The sequence below is a fragment of the Panthera tigris genome, chromosome C1 (assembly GCF_018350195.1).
Source record: "Panthera tigris isolate Pti1 chromosome C1, P.tigris_Pti1_mat1.1, whole genome shotgun sequence".
Classification (NCBI taxonomy): Eukaryota; Metazoa; Chordata; class Mammalia; order Carnivora; family Felidae; genus Panthera; species Panthera tigris.
Window position 1 is genome coordinate 62,210,496 of NC_056667.1, and position 26,252 is coordinate 62,236,747.

Below are 26,252 nucleotides of genomic sequence, written 5' to 3' on the forward strand. Positions count from 1 at the left end.
TGCACGCGCGGCCGGGCGCGCTGGGGGCCTTCATTAGCCCGCTCCGCGTGCCAAGAAGCCGAGGCTCTGGGCTGCGCTTGCCGGCTCTGAAGTTTTCCTCATCGTTTTTCCCCATTTTCCCCTTCCGCTCACCCCGCAGTGCCCGGGGCTCATGTCGGAGGATTGCGGGCGGATTGCAGCCCTGGCGGCCGGGAGGACTCGGAAAGGCGCCGGGGAAGAGGGACTGGTGAGTGGGGAGGGACATGGCTGTTGGAGGCTGGAGGTGTGGAGACGGCCCAGGACGAAAGGCCGCTGTCCGCGCTCTCTTCCGTGGGCCCAGCTGGCCCTCCAAGGACCGGGTGCAAGGAAGGCCTGGGGCAGGGCGGGGTGGAAAGCTGGGCCGGCTGGACGGTGGTGCAGGGCTGTAAGGCGCCCTTGGGTCCTTGAGGTCAGGGTCAACAGCCCCAGCGGGTGGGTGGCAGGAGCTTGGACTTGGCGGGGGGGGGGGGGGGGAGGAGGAGTGAGAACAGGAAGGGAGACCTCATGAACTGGGGGTGGCCTGAGGAAAAGGAGGGGAAGGGGGGGATCCCGGTGGGTCGGTGGGATGAGGAGAGGAGGAGGGGTCTAGAACCGCCTGAGACTGCGCCTCACGGCTTCCTTCAGGTGAGCCCCCAGGGAGCGGGGGACGAGGACTCGTGCTCCTCCTCGGCCCCGCTGTCCCCGTCGTCCTCGCCCCGGTCCATGGCCTCGGGCTCCGTCTGCCCCCCTGGCAAGTGTGTGTGCAACAGCTGCGGCCTGGAGATCGTGGACAAGTACCTTCTCAAGGTAGGGTGGAGCCGCGAGGCCCAAGGGGAGCGGGGTTACTCTAGGAAAAGAGAAAAGTTTTTCCTTCTTTTCCTTTCAAGTTGTCTCTGCAGGTTGTAGGCTTTCTCAGCAGAACAGCCCGGTCCAGGGAGAAGAAATCTTAGAATCTCCCATGTTGTAATACAGCTTGTTGATGACACGTCGTGGTCTACAAGTGCCGATACCCCGGGTGGACGTACTGGAGTCAGCCACCTACTTATAGAAAAGCAAAAGTGGGCTAATCCTTTTACTCATTTGGAAACAGAGTCCAGGTTATGGTCCCTCCACCCCCGATAACACCCACACACCTGCCTGCTTCTAAGAGCTCCTGGTCAGTATATGTTGGCTGATTCCCCTTTGCAGTGTCTCCTTTGGTAAGGACCACTGCAAAGCGCTTTAAAGGGCCTTTTCTGGACAGATTTTTTACATAGTCTTATTTTTAGTAAGTTACTTCAGGCTTTTTCAAAGAAAAAATTTGTAGGAACATTTAAATAAAAACCGTTTTCAGGCTCTTATTAAGAGCCTCTTGTTAAGGCTTGATACTTGGAGGCCACCCAATGCTTTTTTTCATGTCACCTCCAGTGCTTGTGGGGAAAAAAATAGAAATTGATATAAAGTTAGACCAAAAAAGAGAGAAGGAGGGAGGGAGGGAAGGCGGGAATGAAAGAAAACAGAAAGGAAAGCAAAAAGAAAGAAGAGAAGCGTCTATGGATGCCTGGGATGAAGTGCTTCATGTGGTAGTTGGAGAGGTGACTGTCTTAATTGGTTTCACTTCTTAAAATATTGTGCGGGAGTTTTGGAGTCAAAATTCTGGTAGGCCACAGTTACCCATGCCATTGAATGAAGGATCATGGTCCCATGTGTCTTAATCCTAATACCATGGGTTTTCAACTTCAATGGCTTTTTAAGACTACTATTTAAAATAATCTCTCCTACACTAAATTAGTAGCAAGCCAATTCACTTTCTATTCCCTCCTCACCAATCTGTCCACACCCAACATCCCCATTTTTTCAAAAGGATTAATTTTAGAGAGTATGAGTTCAAAAAGCTAGTTATTGGGCTCCTTTAAATTTCTACCTCAGTGTATAAAGCTGCTTAATCTGTAAAGTGGGAATAAAACCCTATAGATACAACCTAGATAAAGCATCAAAAGAAGTTTTGGTGAAAAAATTAAAAGTAACTAAATCTTAATTGGTGGATTGATTCTTAAAGTTGACAGATTAGCATGGCTTTCTCTTTAAATCTGCATTCCTAGGATACCCTTTTCACTGTTTCTAGACCTGAGCCTTTCACTGTTTCTAGACCTAATATCTCAAAGTCATTTTTTGGATCAAAATTAATTTATTGTCAATGAAACCTCTTCATAATTAGCATAATCTTTAAGAATGTTTCTGGACATTCTTAAAGGCTATAAAGGCTTTTCTAGCTCCTCCAGAGAGAATCTAGAAAAAAAGGGTATTACAAAGTGACTCTTAACACACCTCTGAAATACATAAGTTATTTCTAGTGTTCACTTTTATATGTTAAAACTTTACTTGTACCTCATATTATTTACTTGTATGATGTAAAATATCTAAGTTACCTAAATGAGTTACATAAAGCTTTTCTTTGTAGGAATGTAATCCAGTGAGGTCTTCTATGCACACCCTTATTCTGTCCCTTTTGTACATATTAGTATATTAGCTCTAACTAAAGTTTGACACTGTATGATTATATAAAAATGTTGAGTTTTTTTTTTTAATTTGTATACTTATTCTAAAAGAGAACTTTAAATTCAATTTGAGTCACTGGTGAAAATTGTTGGATCTAGACCTAGTAGAGTATTTGAGGGTACAACGATCTATAATAAAAACCATTTAATACAGAAAAACATCACCTCATGAGGGAAGTAAAATGGGGTTAAGACAAAAATGTAGGAGAGGAATTAGATGGGTCTTTGGCTTCATCTAATATTTCAGTGCCCTGTCGTTTGGGTAGACTTTCTGGCTTGGTCTTATATACATTTATATATTGGATCAATACCAGCCATCAGGAAAGGTCTATGTTCTTCAGAATTTTCTCTTTACCTTACTTTTCTTTCTGGAAAGTAATGGAAGATGAGGAGGGTTTTTGTTTTTTTTGTTTTTTTTTTGTTTTTTTTTTTAAGTAAACTTTAAGAAAAGGTAGCAAACCAAGCATTAGGTTTGGCTTTAGGAAGTTAGAGGGTGGCCATGACTCTGCCCTGAAGCCTGAATCTACACTTGCTTGAGGAGAAGAAAAAAAAAAAAGATCCTGGATAAGATCAAAATTTAGAAGTCCCTAAGCATTGAATACTAAAGGAAGCTTATATTTTTAAACTTTAATTGGACTATGTTAGGAAAAAATAGAAGGGAAATACACACTTATTTCTAGGACAACATTAACCATTGTTAGTACTTTTTTATTCTGACTTCCTCAAATTCATTTTCTTTCTTTCTTTCTCTCTCTTTCTTTCTTTCTTTCTTTCTTTTTTTCTTTTCTTTCTTCTATTTTCCAAGTTTTCTCATGTAATAAACATTGTAGTTCAAGATCCAAACTTAAAATTTTAAAAATTTTACCAAAATGATATTCTCATTAATGCTTTGGAAGGAGGCCCATAACTGTAATTAGAAGTAAGTGAAACTTTTTCCTTCAGCTTTAAAGTACCTTTTATGTTTTGTATCACAGAAAAACATTTTGAAGAGTAGTACTAATCTTGGACAAATTATTGGACAAATAGGGCTTTTGCTACAGTATTTCATGATAAAGACCATTTCACAATTTCCCATTTTCACAATTTCCTAAATATTTGAAACATTAGATCCACTTGTAGGGTGTAACTGTGTTTTTGCATCATTGCAGTTTTTTCATATGAAATGAAATTATGCTTAATTAGTGAAGCATAAACTCAGTTCTTGTGTGCATTTAACAAGAGCAAACTTTGGGAGCGTGTGTTATGTACAGGCAGGTTCAATCCTGTACACATCTTCATTCTTGAAAGCTCAAGTTGTAGTGCTTATAGTATGATAGCAACAGTTTAAGGTGAGGGTTATGATTTGTTCTCTGAATTGATAATATTTCACGTGCCTATTTAAAAAATATAAGGTGGCGTGATTTATTAAACCCTATTTTATGCCTTACTACTTGAAATACAAATGGCAAACAGTGCCTGGGTGCCTTCTTAGAACCACTTATAATCAGATTAATTTTTTCTCCAGTAATCAAATCATTAGGTAGGGTTACCAATACTTTACTCCTTGATTCTATTATTTAATGTTAGAAAGTAGCCAGGACTTCTGCCATATCAACAATTAAATCTACCTTAGCCATTACTGTTTGGTAAGGGAAATGGATTGCCTGCCTTCTTTATAAGGGTAAGTATCTTACAAGGCTTCTTTTTCACCGTCTTTCTCTCTCACTTTAGTACACCATTTATAATTGGCCAGAAAGTAGATTGAGAAGGTGTGTGGCTTGACTTCTTCAGCCACCAGGTTTCATGGCAGGAAGACCTTGGTAAAAGAAAAAAATAAAATAAGCCTGTATGTAGGATTTCAGAATGACCAAAATTTTCCGTGTTCATAGAAGTTTGATTTCAAAAAGAAAAAAAAAAAGCACACACTCCGATTTCTTCAGACAAATTAAAAAAATAAACACAAAATAGAAAATATACAGTTGTGATCTTTTGTGGTGTCTAAAAGAGACTATATCTAGACCGATATTTGTGTAAATGACACCATTTAGATAGAAACATTCAGAGCATATGTTAAAATATTAAGGATCTGGGTTTTAAAATTGCTCAGTGTGCAAAACCGGTGGATGGTACTCTGTAAATATGGTATTAAAATGGTTTCTTATTTCCCTTTACAGGTGAATGACCTGTGCTGGCATGTTCGGTGTCTCTCCTGCAGTGTCTGCAGGACCTCCTTAGGAAGGCATACCAGCTGTTATATTAAAGACAAAGACATTTTCTGCAAACTTGATTATTTCAGGTACGCTATGGAATATTTTTAGCAGGCACTCCAAGAAATTATTTTGCAAAGAAAATTTTGTAAATAAGCTTTCTGGTCTGGTTTTACATATTAAAAACCCGTTTTCTTGTATAATGGATTTCAGAATGAGAATGCTTCACATTTTTAAGGTATAGCTTCTACTAAAACAAATAAAATAAGCATGTTTATGTGTTTTAAGAATTCGATATACAAACACTAATTTAAAATAATTATTCCCACTTGGAGGAATGAAAGTTTGAGATATTAAAAAAAAAAAAAGGGAAACTTCTTGCTGTGCATTGATAAAATATAAAATAAAAGATGATTTATTGTGACAGAGACCCTTGTTTGCAGGGCATGATAAGATAAAATGACATAATTATGGGGTGGGGGGAATCAAGATTTTGTTAAGTGTTTATCAATTTACTATAGAATAATCCCTAGCTATACCCTACAAAATGTCAGCAGTTTGGAGACTATGATAAATCATATAATTTAGAGGAACCAACCATTCCAATATCAAATACACCAAGTTTGATTATTCTGTGTGAATATCTGATTTCTTTTTGTCTCTTCTTTGATTTTTGTTTTGTGAGATTGTATTGGTCTAAGATATTAACATTTTCTCTATGAACTCTCTAAACATTTCTTAAATGTATAGTTTCTTCTAGGATATAATTCAGTTTTTAATGGATAGCTATCTAGAAATTGAAATTATCCCTAAGCATGATTTTTTAAAATTGCTATATCTTTTTTTCTTTATTTGCATTTCCAAATGAAGAATAATGTTTATTGTGAAATTGATACTATATAATGAAGTTTGTAATACCAATTATGTTGTTTATTCTCAGCTTCAGAAACTGGTTTCAGAGAGTTTAGTGATTGATTTGAATAAAATTGCTAATTTAAAGCAATTCATAAAACGTAGAGTCCTTTATTTTATAAAGTCACAGAATTTTATAATTACTAGAAACATATTTCTCATCAGGTTTACTCTCCATTTCCTCAAAAATAGTAGCAATTTGTCTCCTCTTTGACTTAAAATATGAAACTCTTTAATTTTTTAAACATAATTTAAAGCTTTTTGAAAGGTTTGGTTTCAGAGACCTATTGAAAATCTAGTTCTTCAGGATTTTCTTATACTTCTTATTTTATTATATTTTGAAATTTAGTTTTAGGATTCAGTTCTTCAGACTGACTTAAAAAAACGGGCAGTCCCTCTAACAATATATTAATGAATAGAAACAGACACCCATCTAGTTTGATGTGGATATGTATTTCTCCCCCTCCTGTGGCTAGTGATATGATAGCTTATTCACCATTGGAAACATACCTGAGTTTTCCTTCCTCACCCTCAGGGTGAAAGTCTTCTGTTCTACCCATTTTTTGATACTATCAGTTTTAAATGTTTAAATATTTTAATTTAAAAAATATTGAAAGCATTTTTAAATTATCTCAATTTGGTTTTAAGAAGTCATTTATCTTCAGTGGTATGCTTTTACACTTTTAGGTGTCAGTCTGCAATGTATGTATGTTTGTATCTTGAGTTTCTAGGTAATTTATAAAATATAAACTTATTTATATTTGTTACAAAAGGGATATTGAAACTCATACTGCATTTATTTTAAAAGGAAAAATCCAGTCTTCCTTTAACGTAACAATGAGGAGTTTTTGTTTTATAAACAGGTTTGAATTATGACAGTTATGTCAAGTCTTGATTGCTTACCATATTGACTTCTAGAAAAGTAATTGATTCCTGTTTCACTTTCAAAAGATTTAAACACTTAGGTTAATCTAGTGAGTATTATGATGTGTTAGTTTACTCTTAGGCTTATAAGTATCTCATCAAACATTAAAATCTTTACCTGCTGCTCTTCTATTTATGTAGAAGGTATGGAACTCGCTGCTCTCGTTGTGGGAGGCACATCCATTCTACTGACTGGGTCCGGAGGGCCAAGGGGAATGTCTATCACTTGGCATGCTTTGCCTGCTTTTCTTGCAAAAGGCAGCTTTCCACGGGAGAGGAGTTTGCTTTGGTGGAAGAGAAAGTCCTCTGCAGAGTGCATTATGACTGTATGCTGGATAATTTGAAAAGAGAAGTGGAAAATGGTAAATATATACTTAAAATACTTTAGAGTCTTTGGGGACGGTGAATACAGGGAATAAAAAAGATTTTTCCTAAGGTCATTTTAATGCATTATTTTGTGCAGTGTAATTGTGGTAAAAGTCATTAAGCATATACTGTTAGTGATGATCTCCATCTGTTTATTTACAGGGAATGCCATGGCATGCGTATTAGCCTTGTACCATATTTTCAGGCAGCAGCCTTGAATTTAGGGTCTGTTTGGCTTTTCGTAACCAGTTTTCCTGTGTTTGTCTCCTAAGGATGAATCTTAGATATGTGCTCTTCTAATTTTTTGCACTTTTGACTAAAATATACGAGCCTATAAGTGGAGTGTTGTTTCCACAGAATATTTGTAGTGTGTTTTAAAACTTAACTCCCAGATTTGGACAATTTACAATTTTGCACTGAGCCAAGAGATGCAAGAAATATATTACTGCTTGATCAGTAGAGCCATTTGAGTTACTAGTATATATGCTGTTGTTTTTAAATGCAGGTAATGGGATTAGTGTTGAAGGTGCCCTCCTCACAGAGCAAGATGTTAATCATCCAAAACCAGCAAAAAGAGCTCGGACCAGCTTTACAGCAGATCAGCTCCAGGTAGACATGACAATGAATTCATGATTTTTGAATTCCCTCCTGATGAAAATAAAAAACACACACAAAGAAAACCCAATCCCTCCTCCCTCCAAAAAAAAAAGAAAAAACAAACAAACAAACCCCAAAACAATCTCCATGCTGCCTAAAAACATTTTCATGTTTTCAAAAAAGTTGGCCTGTGCTTTTAAAGAAAGCTAACTTGGTGAATGTATGAAAACATACTTATTTCCCTAAAATGTTTATCAATATTCTCAGAGTCATGATCTGGTATTAGTCATTCAAGTTTTATTTTCCTGGGTTCTATTGGTATTAATGTCAAAGTGCAAACAAAATGTTGATCTGTCCTGGTAAAATCAATGTAACTCAGGCATTTATTTACATTACTACCTATAATTGTGATAGAAGACAAAATAGTTTAAGACTATTAACAGAAAGAGACATACAGTGTGTGGGTCTGTGGGACACTAATGTGCTGCCTTTTTAAGAAATTGCGATGAGCCTTTTAATGGCTAAGATTGTACATTTTCTGAATAGGAAAGAATTGAATATGCCTTACCATAAACAGGAATCTAGTTATTGACTCCAGTCAAGTAGACATTTTCTTCTTTTTAAAAGGGATAAAGGGAGGTAATTCTATATGATGCTAATGGTTGATTATGTCTCCTGAAAAAGGAAGGATTATTTTCTGTTTGGTTGTCCTAAATATAATTGTTATAAATTCAATCCATGTCACTTGTCAAGAAAATAATTAAATAATTACTTATAATTAAGTCTACACATATAATGATTCTTTCTGGCATTTTTTCAGATAAAGAAATCACGTTTTCTAAAAGATTAATGTGGATGAGGTATTTGTTTTATATTCAGGTAAAGTAACATTTATTGAGCACCTACCTTGTACTGCTGGGTGCTTTACACATAGTATTGGCCTTAGCTCAAACTTTAACGGTTAGTTATACAACATTAACAACTGAGTAAAAGTAATATTCTGAAAATCACAAATAGTATTCTAAGACTTGCCAGTATTTAAGGTGAATATAGTAAAAGGGTTTCAGGATAAATTTTTTTATTTGGAGAAAGATTAAGAAAGAAATCTTGATGTGATACAAATATTCCAAGGGAACTTGGATTACATAAAACCCTAAATTAGGAGATATGAGTACCTGTGAGAGACCTGGAAGCAAAATATCCAGTAGCTACAAAATGTCTGAGTTAAAATAGAATTTCTAGTATAAATATATTCTGTTTTTAAAATGGGCTGTTTCCATGAAGGTCTGGCTATAATTTTAATAATTATAAGTCTGACAGTAAAATTTTATATGAAATTAAAGTTATTAAAATTGTGAAAATTTGAAACAACTTTAGGTAGATATACCATTTCATACAGGAAGATAATCATAGGTACTGATTAAAGAGGGAATATTTGTGAAGGTCTTTGTGTGTCGATTCCTACACTAGGCATTTATCTACACTGTCTCCTTTAATTCTTAACAATAATTCTTTGATGTAGGTAGCCTCTTCCAAGAGGTGTAGGAACTCCCCTCAAATCAGACTACCAACGGAATGGCAGAGAAGAGATTTGCAAACTTCCCCAATCCTTTGGTCTTTTGCTTGGCCTCCAAACCATGAGTGGAATAAAAGTTCCACTTAATAACAGCAGCAGCTAAAACAAGAGTTAGAGTCTGAATCTTGTATATTAGCCTCATAGTTTTAAATTGCACACATGCATGAGCTATTTGTATCATCACATGCATTTTTATATGAAAATGTGATCTGACTCATGAGTTTTTAAAGATGTATTTGGGAATCATAGGTTTTAAAAAATGAAAATAGAAATGACACGCTTTCAAAGCATATACTCATTTTTTTTTTTTTCAGTATTTATTAGTATCTATTCTGTGCCATGAATGGCTGAAACAAATGAGATACAATCTTTGTCCTCAAGTGATTTTTTATATCTTGGGAATCTGGGATACATAGCTGTAAAGTTGTTTTTTTTTTTTAAGTGTTTGTTTATTTTGAGAGAGACTGCATGCCTGTGGGCAGGGGGAGGGGCAGAGAGAGAGGAGAGAAAGAATCCCAAACAGACAGCACTGTCAGTGAGAGCCCAATGCAGGGCACCATCTCAGGAACCATGAGATCATGACCTGAGCTGAAATCAAGAGTCAAGCGCGTAATAGACTGAGCCACCTAGGCGCCCCATAGCTGTAAATTTTTAAACACTTAAATCACTATATTTTGCCAGAACCTCTGATACATCAGGCAGTGTACCCTTTATGTCAAATTGTCCTTTCAGAAAGCTGAATATATTCTAGTAGTGCTTGAATTCAGCAAAATAATAAAATACTGTAGATGATCAGTAAGTCAAGACTATTAATGAAGCACTGCTTTGGACAGAGGAGAGTTAACATGAGAAGAATAAACAAGATGATTTCCCAAAATTATTTAGAAATTTATGGGAAGAAAAGATTTTAAGATTCACAAAACAGAACAATATTTTGTGTTGGCAAGAATATTTCAAATATTGCCCCATGTGTAGAAATGGTATTTAAGAAGTTCCTGCCAATATTATGGTTTGCTTATTGTAGTTGGAAGCACTTGCTCAGTGATTATTAATATTAAACATTCCAAGGTTAGCAACTACTTTAATCTACTTTCAGATTGAGTTGGTCAGTTGCTACTATGCAGATGCCGGTCATCTCTGAGATTTCCTGGCCTTAAAATGATGAGTGTCTACAAAGGTTCACTCCTTGACCACATTAAAAAGAGCGCAGAAAAGGAGTGGGGTGGGTTTCAACATCATTAGTGACTGGAGAACAATGAAATTAAGTAGAAATGAAAACATTTATTTTGTGAGATTAAACATTGATAAGCATGTATTATTTTCCCTTTAGTATATACCAATTTTAAACCATCAGTATTCATTTAAGTTTTTGCTTTATTCCTTGATGAGAAATTGCTTTATTAAATGTAACTTGGTTCCATTATTAAACTTGTGAATTTGAAATGCATTTGTGAAAAGCATGCTGTCTTTTGTTTTATAAATTATCAATAATGGTCTAACAAGCAAATCCTTAAATATCTGTTTAGCTTTTCTTCTTGAAAAATTAAAATATAAAGACAGTTAACTTGCTCATTCTTTTTTCTCTTTGAGATGTTACATGCTCAACTACATATAAACACAACTATTTGTACATGACAGTGTTGAAACAACACGTTTTGAATAAGAAAGGGAGAATGAGGTGAACTGAATGAGATTATAAACTTTTAGGCCATTCCTGCCCATTTTTTAAAGTAAAAATACATGTGCTGTTTACAGAGAGTGTGTGAACAAATATGGTTGGAGAGGAAGTCAGGAATACCTTATTCTAGAAGAGTCACTCTTTGGAACTTAAGTTAAAAAAATTGCAAACCTCATAAGGTTTCCTGGAACAACATTGGTCTTTTTCTCTACACTATCTTCAGATTTTTCTCACGTTGTCAGGGTCCATTCTGTTACAAACACTTAAGCATGTACTATGTGATGGGAAAGGGTATTAGCTCTTGGGGAAATGAAGAGTAAGACATTTCCTTTGCCCTCAAGATGCTTACTTTCTGCTATTGAGAGCTATACTTGCCAATGAGTTATTTAGCTACCTTGTGACATGTGTAGTGGCAGAAGACTGTATTATATGAGGAGCATAGTGGAGCGTGCAATTAATTTTGCCTATTGGAAATGATGCTGAGGCCACTGGTGCTTAAGGTCTTTAGGTAGGTTGGTTACCCCCATCCCATACCTATGGACATGCATAATCATGTTGGATGACAGACTCCCCTGTTCCATATTTTATACTAGTTCCCTAAGTTGATTGGCTTTTAAGTTATAAAATTCAAATATCCCTCTTGATTCCCATGATTTCCTCTTCAGAAAGAATACAAACCCCTTGACTTGTGCTTTACTCTGATATTCCCTCTCCATGTTTCTCCTTTTACTTTGTATTCTTGGTAGTTATTGACATGTCCATATTTTTGTCTCAAAAAGTTGAGGCCAGGGACAATTTTTTCATATATCACTGTCTCATGACCCTTGGCACCGTAGTTCTAATCCAGAAGTCCATATTGAATCACCTGGGAGCTTTTTCAATATACAGATGGTTAGATCCCAGGAAGTTCTTATGGGTGTCAGATGGGTGTCAGATCCCAGATATTGTTTTACATAGAACAAGTGTTCAAAACAATTAATGTTGGACTAATTACAATTAAATGGTATCTATCTTTTGCACTGTATGCTATTTGCTGACTGATGAAAGTTATAGTATGGGCCTGTTTAGCTCAGTAGCAGTTGGAGATAAATGTGATAGTATTTTTGTATTTTTACAAGTTTTCTAATGCAAGAAATTTTTAACAAAATGGAAAAAATTAGTAAACAGGCTTATACCATTTATTCATTTCATTTGTATGTTGTAAGAAAGGAAGAAGAGCAAAGGGGAGCTCATTTTTAACAGCATAGTTGAGAGAGAAGTTTTATGCTGAAATGGATTATTTTTTAAAAGGTTTCAATATAGCAACTTGTTTGTAAATTTACAAGATATGCTTTCTTTTCATTTATACATATTTCCCCATACTGATTTTCAAGTAATAAAATACAAGTATCCTATCTTCTTGTTCATGTCTTATCTCTCCTGTCATCAAAATGCAGAAGATTGAGCTTCTTATATATAACTATTTACTACCTATACTTTTTTTTTTTTTTAAAAAAAAAACAGGTAATGCAAGCACAATTTGCTCAGGACAACAACCCAGATGCACAGACTCTCCAGAAACTGGCAGAAAGGACAGGCTTGAGCAGACGTGTGATACAGGTGATTATTTTTAAGGTTAATCAAGAGATACTAAAAGTTCTATTCTAGGCCTTTATAAGTGTGCATTAGTTTTTTGTGTGTGAAGAAATGGCAAAAAACATTTGCTTTCTATTTTAGGTCTCTACACTCTACTTCAGCTTTTTAACTCTGATAATTGGCTTGCAAGGGCTAGGCTTCCAATTGTTAATGACTTTGTGCGTAAGTTACTTCATTCCACGCTCACAGCAACCCTAAGATCCTCAAGCTGAAAAAGGCAAATATGGTTCCAAGCTAGATCTGGTTCTGAAGCCAGTAATTTTTTTTCCAACTTTTCTGTGATTGTATAAGTGAGTGCGTGTGTCTAGGGGTGAGGTTGATGGCCTTTGTTAAAGATCCAGGTAGAGATAGTGGTATGAATAAAGTCAGGGAAGGATAAATTAGAGTGAATTCATTGAAACGTAAGATTTATATTTGCAAATTGTGAGAGCTGAAAGTGCTGGAACTGAACTTGGAGGGACCTGCAAGTATAGAGTTCTCTCCTGAGCAGGAGAAAGCCATGGTATGTGAATTCAGGAAGAAAGGGCTAGTGGCAGTACATGGGAAGAATTAGGGTAGAAAGAAGCTAGAGATATATGGTTAGTTGGGATACCCAGCAAAGTAGTCGTTTTTTGAAGATAGTCTTAAATGAGGTAGTGACCTAGAGTTCACTGAGAAACATTTTATTGATTGCACAGATGGGAGAAAGACAGGAAAAGGACCTGGACACTCTAATGGGACACTAGCTGTGCTAGTCATGCAGTGATTGTGGAATTTGGGGATTTAAACAAGTATTTTAAAAGATGATCAGGACTAAGCAAAAAGATCCAATGCCATGAAATTGGGTAAAATCCTTTAGAACAAGATCATAAACAGTAAAAAGAGAAGAATGGACTTTAGGGAGAGAGCAGGGTAAGAGATACTATTTGAAAGGGATGCAGTGACAGCTGGGATCAAGGAATGAGTCTAGTATGGAGGCATCATGGAAGCCAGAGGAATGTGTTCAAGGTGGAGGTGATCAACTGTGTCAAGATCTTATAGAGAAATCAGGGAAGTGGAAAATAATTTTAAGTAACACTCAAGATTCAAAAAGTTTAAGGAATTAATGCAAGTAACCATAACCAGCAAGATGAAATTCAGTTGCAGGGAGCAGGGGGAGGTAAAGTCCAACATTATACATGTGTTTCATTTCCTCAGTTGAGTGCTTGATAAATAGGTGCTCATTTTTCAGTTTATTCTTGTTAAGGCTGAGCTGTTTCATAATTAATAAATCATCTATATAGAGTATCTGATGGGGAAAGACCTGATGGTACTGCAGCTCCTCTAAAGACTTAGATTCTCAGTGGATTTGGCTGACAGCACTCTAATGAGGTTCTCTGAGGAAGTGAGCCACACAACCTCAATGCTTTTCAGATATCCAGGGTATTGTGTTTATTTCAGAGTGCCAGATTTTAAAAAGGGGTCTAATAAGGAACCAATCTGAACAGACTGCTTCCTTTAGAGGCAGGCTAACAAGGTCATGACAGAACTAGAAATCATGTGCTAATATTAACAGTAACAAGAATACTTATCTGGAGATGAGATGCTAAGGGAAGGAATAGGATAAAAAGACTAAGTAACTTTAAGTATATGTGGAAGGCTGCCCTGCAGACTAGCAAAATCAGGTCTTTGCAAAGGAATATAGGAAAAAGCTGAGTTTACTCATAATGAAGAACTTTTTCAGCATGAAAGTCTGTGAAAATGAGTGGGCTGCCATTGGAGATAGTGAGTTTCCTGTGCCTGAACATGGAGCTTCCTTTGTTGAGATAGTACAGACTGAACGGGTTGAAGGTTCTTCTAATCTGAGAGTCTATACGTTCAATGACCATGATTGCTCCAGCTGAGTCAATTCATGATTATTATGTTTTAGATTATTTTGAATTTGGAAGCAAAGGAAAATGAAAGATTTTCTGAGGTTTCTTATTATTTCAATAAATAATGACCCCAGACAATGTCATGTGATTTCTAAGTATTTAGGTCACCAGTATTATGTGCAAGTTATCTTGGATCCAAGTACTAGAACCTGGAGAATATATTGTTTGATGGTGGCTTCTAATATGTGAGGATTGGATTTAAATATTTTTGATAGGACGGCAAAGGAAGGAACATGCAAATATATATATTATTTGTATATATACATATCGTCCTTCGTGGTAATTTTGAAGAGTCAATTTCTGTTATCTCAGATAGTAATCATAGTCTCTATGTCCAGTCTACTTCCTGGGATTGGGCACATTTTAGAAAAATTAGAGTTTTGATTACTAGGCCTTGATTTTAATGTGCAAACTAGGTTATCCAACGATTAGGTAAAAACAGTGGTCTGATACACAGAGACAGTCTCACCTTTACCAACTAAAGTCTGCTTAGCGAGATATTAGTAACAGCAGATCTTTGTTGTACTGAAATCACAAAATATAGATGATTTTACTTTTAACACTGCCTTCAGATACAATCACCGTTCACATACCCTTTCCAATAGGTGAATTATGAATTGTTCATCTTATGGAAACAGGATAAAGCAATGCTATTTCTTCCAATTAGTGTCTTGGGAGTACATATCCATATTGAAATTTACATGATTTTTATTGTTGCACATCTTAAGCATTAAACAATTTAGTTTATTTCCAATTTTTCATTATCATAAAAAATGCTGAAATGAACAACACTCTATAAACACCTTGCTCACTGGTTCAATAGTTTCCATAGGATAAATTTCTAGAAGGGGGGTTGTTGAGTCAAAAGCTAAAACATTTTAGGGCCTTTAAATAATTAACTAATAGTACAAAAATCAGCTTCCAGAAAGTTCATACCAGTTTTTTCTGCCGGGAGCTACATATGCAAGTTCCCTTTCACTAACTCCTACAAATCCTGAATACTATCATTCTTTTACATTCTTTCTAATTTTGGCAGAAAACCTCATTGTTTTTGTTTATGCTTCTTTTATTATCAATAACTTTAACATGTTTGTTTATTTCGTAATTTTAGAAATTGTATGTTTTTAGTCCACTTTTCTATTATGTGGTTACTTTTCCATCTTACTGATTTTTATTGTTATGTTAGACTTCCATAGTTTCTTTTTCATTTATTTTCTCCACATAGAACTTTTATATTTTTATGTATTAATATCTCTCAATACTTTTTTCTTATAGCTTTGGCCTTTTTTATACTTCCTCACCTAGAAGTTATCAATATTAACTTTTGTTTTCTCTTAAACATTTATGGTTCCAGTTATTTCCATCTAATTTTTAATTTACCTGGAATTGACTTTTGGTTACTAGTGAGGTGTAGGGAGTTTACCATTTTTTTCCTCACAAATGATTAGCCAGGTTTCTCTAAATCAGTATTATCCCATTCATTCTCAATAATTTAAAATTCCATTTTTTTCATACACATAAGTCTTCTGTTTGGCTCTTTGGGCTTTCTCAGAGATTCATCTTATGGATTAGTCTTTGCTTTCACAGAATATCTACATAGCCTACTCTTAGCTTATAGAGTTTACAATTTGGAACTCAAAATATTTTAAAGTTTTTTTTAACTCTTTTAGAGGTTTGCAAAACAGAAGGAAGAAATTTTGAGTCAGTGAGGAAGGTCAAAAGTACTTGTATTTGAATTCTAAAGCTGGGTAGCCCTCATGTCAGAAGTTATTTTCTAAAGTCTGGAATTGTCAACTATATTTTTCTGTACAAGTTACATGACATTAAAATTTTTTTTTAATGTTTATTATTTTTGAGAGAGAGAGAGAGAGACAGAGAGCAAGCAGGGGAGGGGCAGAGAGAGAGCAAGACACAGAATCCAAAACAGGCTCCGGGTTCTGAGCTGATGTCAGCTCAGAGCCCGATGAGGGGCTCGAACCCACAGACCATGAGATCATGACCTGAGCTAAAGTCAGCAGCTCAAATGACTGAGCCACCCAGGTGCCCCCATGACATTTTGTGTTTACAAACCTCTCTGCTTGATTACCTATTGATGATCTTTCCAAAGAGCTATTTGAATCCGTATTAAGGTAATTTTTCTATTTATGTCATACCTTTTTCATATTATTTCCAAAATCTGGAATTTTTTTTTTTTAAACTACTGAGTAGGTTCCATCCAGTACATAATTTATTGGAAACATAAGATACTTTGAAAGAACTCTGGCAACCATAGTACCATGTGTATTAGGTTGCATGTAGTCCCCTGGGATACATGTCTTCTGGGTACTGTTGGGGAAAAGACTGGTGACAGCCGTTTTCTCTTACAAGTTTGAGAACGTGTGAGTGTATCTTCTTGACTGGGTGGGTGACAGTAATGATGCTTACTGTTAAGGAACCTGTGGAGGGAACTGTGAAGACTCTGGATTTCTATTTACATATCTAAGAGCCTAATACTCCAGAAAATGGGGGAGAAGGCTGTGACTTCCCACTACTTTTTCTTGATATATGCCTACATCTTTTTCCTGAAACTTCCTCAGGTGGTACCTTTCAGCCACCTGGCCAGGGATGCATACCCCATTGCATTAATTTTTTTTTTTTATTTTTTTTAACATTTAATTCATTTTTGAGAGACAGAGCACAAGTGGGGGAGGGGCAGAGAGAGAGAGGGAGACACAGAATCCCAAGCAGGCTCCAGGCTCTGAGCTGTCAGCACAGAGCCCAACGTGGGGCTTGAACCCATGAACTGTGAGATCACGACCTGAGCTGAAGTTGGATGCTTAACTGACTGAGCCACCCAGGTGCCCCTACCCTGCTGCATTATTAACTTCTGTTACTTTAGTTTTAACTCCTTGAGTTTATACTTTGAAAGCCCTCTATTTTTGAGTCCCAAGGACAGGATGTGTGTTTGAAATCAGGTCAGCTTTTTTATATAAATCTTTTTGCAGGTTCCTTCTGTTTGACATTATTCAGCCCCAATTCCCTTGTGCCATCAAACACCTACCAGCCCAGGGCAGAAGCTTATGTCCTTGATCTCTCCCTGGCCCTCTGTCCTGAAACTAAAATGTTCTTTGTCTTAATTTCCTAAAAGTTTTTATTCCTCCACTTCTCTTTCTCCTCATGACGAAGTGTTTGGAGTGACAGCAAATAAGTGCTATAATATTTTAACATTTTAATAGAGTAACACTCTATAGTCTAGTTTCATCTAGTGATAGGGAGTTCGAACACAGGCAGATTACTTACTGGAAGTATTCTGGGCAGCCTAGCCTCCCTCACCCTGACCTGGAAGCAAAACGATGCTTGCCCTGAATTTGATTCCTTTATTTCTATGATAGAGTGGACCACTCTTTCATGATTAGCTTTTTACATTTTGTGAACTGTTTTACTAATGGATATGTTTGTATTTTATTTTGCTTAAATATTACTCATTTTTTCTTATTATACACCTGACCTTAACATACTTCTTAGGGAATAGTCTATGTATTCACTAAGAAAAATTGAACTCAGCAGGTTAAAATGTGATTGGAATAACTGAATCAAGAGGTTTGTAGAAAGCTTTAAGTTCTCAGTAGGGATTTTAGTCATTTGGGAAAAGATTTGAAATAAGTCCAGCAGGTGTCTAAGAATACATTTAGTTGTTTTTTTTTTGTTTTGTTTTGTTTTTCTGATTAAAATGGCTTTTTTGTTTGTTTTTCTTTTTGTCCCAAATGCCAGTGGTTAAAGACGAGGAAACTTTTCTGGAATTCTCGAACTTCCTCCCTTCCTTTTTATTTTCGAAGATGCCAGTGTAGTATAGAATTGGCTTTTAAATAAATCACCAGATAGTTATTATTTGAGCAAAGAAAATGACCATTGATATTTGTGCAAATGTTCTCTTCAGTCTATAGAACTGTTTAAAAACCTTACTTAGATTTTTTTTTTAAACTTTTATTTCTTTTGAGAGAGCACATGCTCGTGCACTCAAGTGGGGTAAGGGCAGAGAGAGAGAGAGCGAAACAGAGAATCCTAAGCAGGCTCCGCACTGTCAGTGCAGAGCCAAATTAATGCGGGCTCAGTATCAACATGAGATCATGACCTGAGCTGAAATCAAGAGTCGGCCTCCCAACCGAGTCACCCAGGTGCCTCAAAAGCTTATTTCAATTTGTATTGTGCTTATATGGTAGAGAAATTTAGGATACATTTCTTTTTCTTTTTTAGCCTTAATAGTGAACAGTTTGACTGACAGGGGATGCATTTCTTTTTAAACTGAGTTGATAATGTACTCAAAAGCTGAGATGTGACGTACCTATATTGCTTTTCTCCTCCCTCAGGTGTGGTTTCAGAATTGTAGAGCACGCCACAAGAAACACGTCAGTCCTAATCACTCCTCCTCGGCCCCAGTCACAGCAGTCCCACCCTCCCGGCTGTCTCCACCCATGTTAGAAGAAATGGCTTATTCTGCCTATGTGCCCCAAGATGGGACGATGCTAACTGCGCTGCATAGTTACATGGATGGTAGGTATCCCAACCTTTAACAGCTGTTTCCCAAGCAACCAATAAGTGATCGTTTCTAATATTAGATTGTTGATAGGACTCATATTTTGAAACATTACCTCAGTAGTAGATGAAAAATATTGTGGGGAAGTGCAGTAGGGGGCAGAACTGTCCAAACATTCTTATTTCTATAACAACATTTTGAGGGACAAGTTTAACACCCACTTTACAGCTAAAATACAAATATTAATAATGACTATTAGTGCTTGATTTTTTACTTAGGACGTTAATTTTTTTTTTTTTTTTTTTTTTTTTTTTTTTTTTTTTTTTGCTTTTCACCTGGTATTTAAATAATTTATTTTCCTATGGTCAGAGAAAGTATTCACACTCAGACTTTTAGATTGGAATTTACGGAGTTTTGTCAAAGAAACTTTTATATTGAAGCAAAACATACATATAGAAAAGTGTACACGTAAAAAGTATCCAGCTTGGTGAACTATTACAGTGAACACATCCACGTAAATACTGACTAGATGAAGTAGTAGGACATAATTAACACCCCAGAAATCTGTCTTATGTACCCTTTCAATCATTATCCTCTTCTTCCATAGCAGCATTGCCTCGACTTCCAAAGTCATGTTTTAGTTTTGCCTGTTCTTGAGCTTTACATAAACTGCACCATATGGAACGTATTCTTGTGTATCTCACTTCTTTCCACTACATTGTTCGTGAGATTCATCTGTATTGTTGCAAGGATCAGTGATTTGTTTTATTGTTCTATAGAATTCCACTGTAGGAATATACCACAGTTTAACCATTTTATGGTTGATAAACATTTGTGCTTGAGCGTGCTTAGGCTTTTATGAATATGCTGCTGTGGACTTTATTGTGCATGCCTTTTGGTGCACACTAATTCACACTTCTATTTGGAATACACCTGGGAATGAAACTTAGGGTCACAGGCTATACATACACTCAACTTCAGCGGATTCTGCCAGTTTCCCATAGTGGTTGAACCAGTTTACACTCGGACCAGCAGTAGGTGAGACTTCAAGGTGCTCCACATCCTTGCTAACACTTGATATGGTGTGACTTCTTGCTTTTAGCCAATTTGATAGTTGTGTAGTGCTTATCTCCTTATTTTAATTTGCTTTTTCCTCATGACTGGTGAGATTGAACATGTTTTCACTGGACATTTGTATATCCTTTTTTTGTGAAGAGCTTATTCATGTCTTTTGTCTGTTGGTCTGTTGGTTTGTCTGTTGTTTTTTTCCTTGATTTATCTTCGTTCTTCCTATATTCTGCATATAAAAAAGTTTTTTGATGATTATATGTATTGCAGACATCGCCTACTTTTCAGTGGCTTGCCTTTTTATACCCCCTTAAGGGTATGTTTTGTTGAGCACAAGTTCCTAATTTTAATATAGTTCATTTCATCAGGTGTGTTTCCCCCCCCCCCCCCCCCATTCACGGGCAGTGCTTTTTTTGTGACCTGTTCAAGTAATTGTTTCTCTCAAAGATAATGAACATGTACCTCTTATACTATCTTCTAGAAACTATCTTCCCTTTGATCTTTAGATTTACAGCCCATCTGGAATTGAATTTTGTATGTGGTATGAAATAGGAAGCAAAGCTCTTGTTATATTGATTAAAATACCAATGTCTCAGCTGTTTTATAGTGCTACATTTCTCATAAATCAACTGTTCATATAATGTAGGTGTCAATTTCTGTACACTCTATTTTGTTGGTCTGTTTATTTTCATAATAATACCTTAGTGTTTTAATTACGCAAAGCCTACAATTCTTTATATCCAGTAGAAAAGTCTTTCTACTTTCTTGTTACTCAAGTTTGTGTTGCTCATTCTTGACCCTTTGCATTTCCATAAATTTTACCAGCTTGTCAATTTCCACCACAAAACCCACAAACAATTGAAATTTTGATATAGTCTATTAGACCAATTTGTAAGAAACTGCCATCTTAATATCACCTTCCATACTATGAACTTTGTCTATTTATTTAGACCATCTTTAAGTACTTTTTTTATATTCCAGAGTTTTTGGCTTAGCACATCTAAGGTTCATTCATAAGTATTTGTTTTGATGCAGATGTTAATGGTATTTCCTCTGTATGTGAAAATCTAGGTTGCCAGCTATTTTTCCCCCCAGGACTTTGAAGGTAACATTGGGTTCTGGCTTGCACTGTTTCTATTGTTTAGAATATGGGTAGTTAATCTGATGCTACTTGTTGAAATAAGCTATTGGTCTAATTCTTGCTCTTTTGAAAGTGAATGTCATTTTACTGCAGCTTTTCTCTTTGTATTTGTTTTTCAGTTTTATTATAATGTGCCTAGATATGCTTCTTGAATATGTAGTTTGATGTATTTCATTTAAGTAAAAGTCTGTTTTTGTGTCTTTAAATATTGTTTCTACCCCTTATGAAAATATCCCATATTTTCCACCCCTTTGAACTTCCATGTATTGAGGTATTTTCTTCTGACTTCTCTCCAGTTCACTAATTCTCTAATATGCTGTAAAACTCACCCACTGAGTTCTTAACTTCAGTTATTGTATCTTCAGTTTTAGAATTTCTATTTCATTCTTTTATAGTTTCCACTTCTATGCTGGAATCCTCTATTTTTGCCACTTTATTCCTTAACAAAATTATTATATTAATTATAGTTATATTAAATTTATGTCTGATAACTCCAATATCTGGATCTCTTTGTTTTCAGTCAAGTCATGTCTTCTTATTTGCCTTTTCATTTTTATTGCACTTCAGACATTGTGTATGAAAAATTAGAAATAATTTGAGACTCCGGATGATCTCTTCCACCAGAGAGGATTTGGTTTCACCTCTGGCAGAAAGTTAGGCTAGGATAAGATCAACTTAATCCAATGAGGCATCACTGCTTACAAAGGCTGGTATATTTCTGGGTCACTATTTGTGTTTAGCCTTCTAGGATCCCAGACAGAGCCTGTGTTTTGTTTCTGTTGTTTTAAATGAAGGCTTCTCTTCATTGGTCCCTGATCTTTCGTGTTTGTTCCCCACCACCCAGCCAAAGTCTAAATCCTGAAAGTCTGCTCCAATTCTCAGCCTGTCAGACATTTCTTTTAAAATTGTCATTAAACTTGGAGGGGGTGGAGGGTAGTAGCCTCGGTTCATTTCCCTTCTCTTCTGGGACTTGCTTTGCAAGTTCTCACTGTCTCGGTATCTTTCAGATGCCTTCCAACAGATTTGTAAAAATTTTGTCCAGCTCTCCTAGTTGTTCTCAGAGGGAGGTTTGGTTTGAAGCATCATAGCCCTTGCTGAGAATGGAAACCTCATTTTAAGTTTGGGTTAAATAAAAAAATCAGAGCCTGTACCATGGTTGCTATTATACTAGCATTAAAATTGTATGTGTTCACATGAATGACTATAGTTTTGCCTGAGTCAAATGTGCTTTGATGTATGTTTAGAGAAGAGGTGGTTAAGCATTCATAAATGAGAAATTGGGGGTCATCCTACAGACACCTTTATATGGAAGCTAGCAGTGTCTCTGCAGACAAAGCTTATGTTTTCTAGCTGCAAGGTAAAGTGCAGTGAATGGGGTATGGATGGAGGACATTAAAGTGTCAAAAGCTTGTGGCCCCAAAAGAGGTTTTGGGGGTAAACTATTCCTGGATTCTCATTTAATACTATATTCATTGTGCTGAATAAGTTAATGCTTCTGCTGAGGTTAGTGGAATGAGTGTAGCTTGGTGCCCTCAGCTATAAAGAGTAATGAAAGTGCATTGCCTTGGATTGTTTTGGTTTGTTTTTAAATCAGTTTTATTCACCCTACAAAACTGATCCACGAATTTCTTTCTATTTTATAGCTCATTCACCAACAACTCTTGGACTCCAGCCCTTGTTACCCCATTCAATGACACAACTGCCAATAAGTCATACCTAATTCCTTTTTTCAGGGATAGAAATGATTAAGGATATAATCTTGTCATTTATTATGTATAAAATACCATTGAAAAGATATTAATGTTAATTTTTTATTTAACACTCAAAGCATTTTCGACATCACTTTGCTGCCCAGGTATGTATCTATTGTTGGCCTGCAAGACACTTTTATTGATTCTTCATTTTTTGTAAAATTTATGTTTACAAGAAGAAAACAAATCAACTTTTTTTTTTTGTATTGTCTGGAAATAGTTCACTCTAGTGTGTATCTGTTAATTTATTTGTCATCAAAAGAGCACTTTGCCTAAAAAACAAAAGGACTGACAAGTGTGCAACATGTTTACAATCCTTTGTGAAATCGTAGTTTACCCTTAGTTTGTATCTGTAAGTTATTGTTATAAATATTACCTGTATTTTTTGTTATATACAACTTTATACTTTGAAGCTTGTATCTGTGAATTTTGCAACTGCAATTTATTTTGCCAATGTTTTCTGAATGAATTGAATAAAGCTTCTGTTGTAGCATGCCATGCAAACACATTATTGTGTTTGTGGTTGATGAATTATGGCTGTAAATAACACTATAGTTTAATAAGCCCACCCCTCCAAGTTTATTAAACATTTTCCATTCTTGTGAAAGTTTCAACCAATTTGTCCTTTCTTGTGTGTGCTTTCAACATTAAGTCGACGTTAGTCTCTTTCAAATATAACAACTCTTAATTTTAAAAAGTCATTTTGTTTTGAGCTGCGTTTTGAGTACATTTTAATAGGAAACTTATTTGTAGACGATTGCACTTACTCAACAAAAGAACACGTGAAAACATCTGATTTGGCAAATTATCCTTTTAAACTAGCTAATAAAATTAATGTGAAAGAAAAGGTAGAGCACTTTTCCAAATGATCTTTTTGGGTAACCCAAGTCAGAAATGAAATATGGGCCATAAGAATATATTTCTTCAGGGGTGAAAAAGGAGAACTAAAAGTATTTGGAGTTTATGAGCAATGTTTCTAGAGCAGACTCTTTACTTTTTCTTCCTAGTGAACACTCTTTAGGGATTGTGATTCTGAGAGCTGAAATCTAAACCCCAGGACTTTATCCTATGTAGCAGTGGACGCTTGTCTTGGAATTACAAAAGTAAGTGGTGCCACCCTCACTAATTTTTGGATTTAAAGAACTTAATCAGTACTCACTTCTTGTTTTTCATATACCAGTAAGGGAAAAAAAAGGTAATGGGATAAAAAACAATTCTTAAGAATCTTAAGTTTAAGTCTTTGTTTAACTTAGCAGATTCACATCTGGCTGAGGACTGGAAGTAATAGTGGAGTATTTGTAATTCTATTCTAGTAATCATAAATGCAACCAGAAAGCAATCACGTGGTTGTAAGTAACTCACTATCTGCCTCAAACCAGAAGTAACAAGCCTAAGTTTCACTATGGGAGAAAGGAGGAAAAAAAGCTTTGTTTTGTTTTGTTTTGTTTCGTTTTTAACCTGCTACTCCAGTTAGATTTTTTTTTTTTTTTTTTTTGGCCAAAAACGAAGAGTGTAGCCAATAGTCACTCTAACTGATCGTGTGAGATTGATACTAATCTCCATGGGTTTTTGTCTACCTGTCCCAGGCACGAAGTGGTGAGGTCAGCTTTACCTCTACCAGATGTTGAGACAAGCTCTTCTAGTCTAGCCAAGCTCTGCACTGTTAGCAGTTTATAGCATTTCCCAGCTGGATGTAACTGGCATCATTTAGCTTGGGAGGTGCTTGATTGTGAGTCTTTCTTTCTTTTTCTTTCTTTCTTTCTTTCTTTCTTTCTTTCTTTCTTTCTTTCTTTCTTTCTTTCTTTTTCTTCCTTCCTTCCTTCATTTCTCTTTCTTTCTCTCTCTCTCTCTCTCTCTCTCTCTCTCTCTCTCGTCATTTTCCTGTGCTTACCACCCTCTGACTGTTCAGAGTTTTTACAAACCATATCACTACACTTTTTAGTTCTGAAGATGAATGCCCAAAGTTGAAGTAAAACTTCCATAACAAAGAGGTTCAAAGCTGTCAAGGTGAATGAGATTTATATCCTGCACATAAAGCTGTTAATAATGAAATGAGATAGATAAGAATGCACTAAAAAATTTACACATAATACAAACATACGACTGTGTTTTCATTTCTACTAGTGGAAATCAGAGATCCTAATTTTATAACATTAGCAAAGAATTGGAGTATTTCCGTATTAGTAATAGTGTAAGCATGTAGGCACAGTGCTTATTTGCTTGAAATTGGGGGTGATCAAACAACTTTTGTGAGGATTGAAGGAAGATTTTTTATCATTGGATTAGCAAAGACCTGGGTAACATAATAGTTATCTTTTAGGGATTCAGAGATTCATAACCTATGAGAGAGTAAGTAAGGGATTAAGAGAGCATAACTTTTTGCTATGTAAATCAATTGAATCACCAATTCAGACATTGAAACTAAAGTCACATTAAGTGATTCTTATTAGTTGTACAAGGTGGCATTAACATTTAGCAGTACTTCTATATTATGCAAATGTCATTCTTAAAATCCCACATTATTTTAAATTAGAAGTACATTTGTTTTGAGTATCATAATAAACATTATTAGAATCATATGTGTTTTTAAAAATTGTAGGAACTTGAACACTGATAGCTTGTAGTATTTCTTGGTAAATTATGTATATAATTATTCTAGTAGCATTATGACACTGGATAGTATCTTGGGACTTTGTTATGACATTGAGGACTATACCTATTAGTAAAAGAATTTTTTTTTTTTTATAATTAGAGGTCATTTGGATTGCAATACAGTAAGTACCAAAAGTATATTAGCCCAGGAAAAATTCTTATTGACCCCCCCTCCCCACCATGGGAAGTAAGGAACTGAAATTAACACTATTTGATTTTTGCTCTTGTGAAATGCAACTAAATTTTTTAGAGAGATAAATACATTTGATTTCAAAACAAGTTCAAGTACACAAGATAGTGTCTAATAAACATCTGCTTTGATTCAGTCACATAGTAAATGCTATTTTATAGCTTTCTCTTTCCCTTTAATATTATAATCATCTTTCTAAGTCAAATATTCACCTGCAGCATCATTTTAATATATAGCACTATATTGCTGGGATGAAACAAACTTACCAGATATATAGATTGTCTCTAATTGTTCATATAATGAACATATATAACATCATAAGTACTTTTAGTATGTTCTGAGTGCCTTAGATGTATTTTGTTAAATATTCATAGCCACATCATGAAGCAGGTTCTGTTATTATCAGCCTTATTTTACAAGTGTGGGAATTAAAAAGTAGTATGTCCAGTATCTCAGTAAGAAGTAACAAAGCCAGAATTTGAATCTAGCAGTTCAGTGATACTAGATACCACATTTTTTTTTTCCTTAAGTTTATTTATTTTGAGAGAGAGCCCTTGAGTGCTCAGGAGAGAAGCAGAGAGAGAGAAGGAGAAAGAATCCCAAGCAGACTCCACACCATCAGCACAGAGCTGATGCA

The 26,252-nt window shown here is 35.7% G+C and overlaps 1 protein-coding gene across 1 annotated transcript; it reads left to right on the forward strand.

Moving 5' to 3' along the window:
- Positions 1 to 127: 127 nt before the first annotated feature.
- LHX8 (LIM homeobox 8) lies at positions 128 to 22,891 on the forward strand. The gene is made up of 8 exons (XM_042996716.1): positions 128 to 226; positions 643 to 804; positions 4,688 to 4,809; positions 6,698 to 6,918; positions 7,428 to 7,531; positions 12,277 to 12,372; positions 18,647 to 18,830; positions 22,666 to 22,891. The coding sequence occupies exons 1-8, from the start codon at positions 152 to 154 to the stop codon at positions 22,740 to 22,742; spliced, it is 1,041 nt and encodes a 346-aa protein (XP_042852650.1). The 5' UTR covers positions 128 to 151; the 3' UTR covers positions 22,743 to 22,891.
- The last annotated feature ends 3,361 nt before the right edge of the window (positions 22,892 to 26,252 follow it).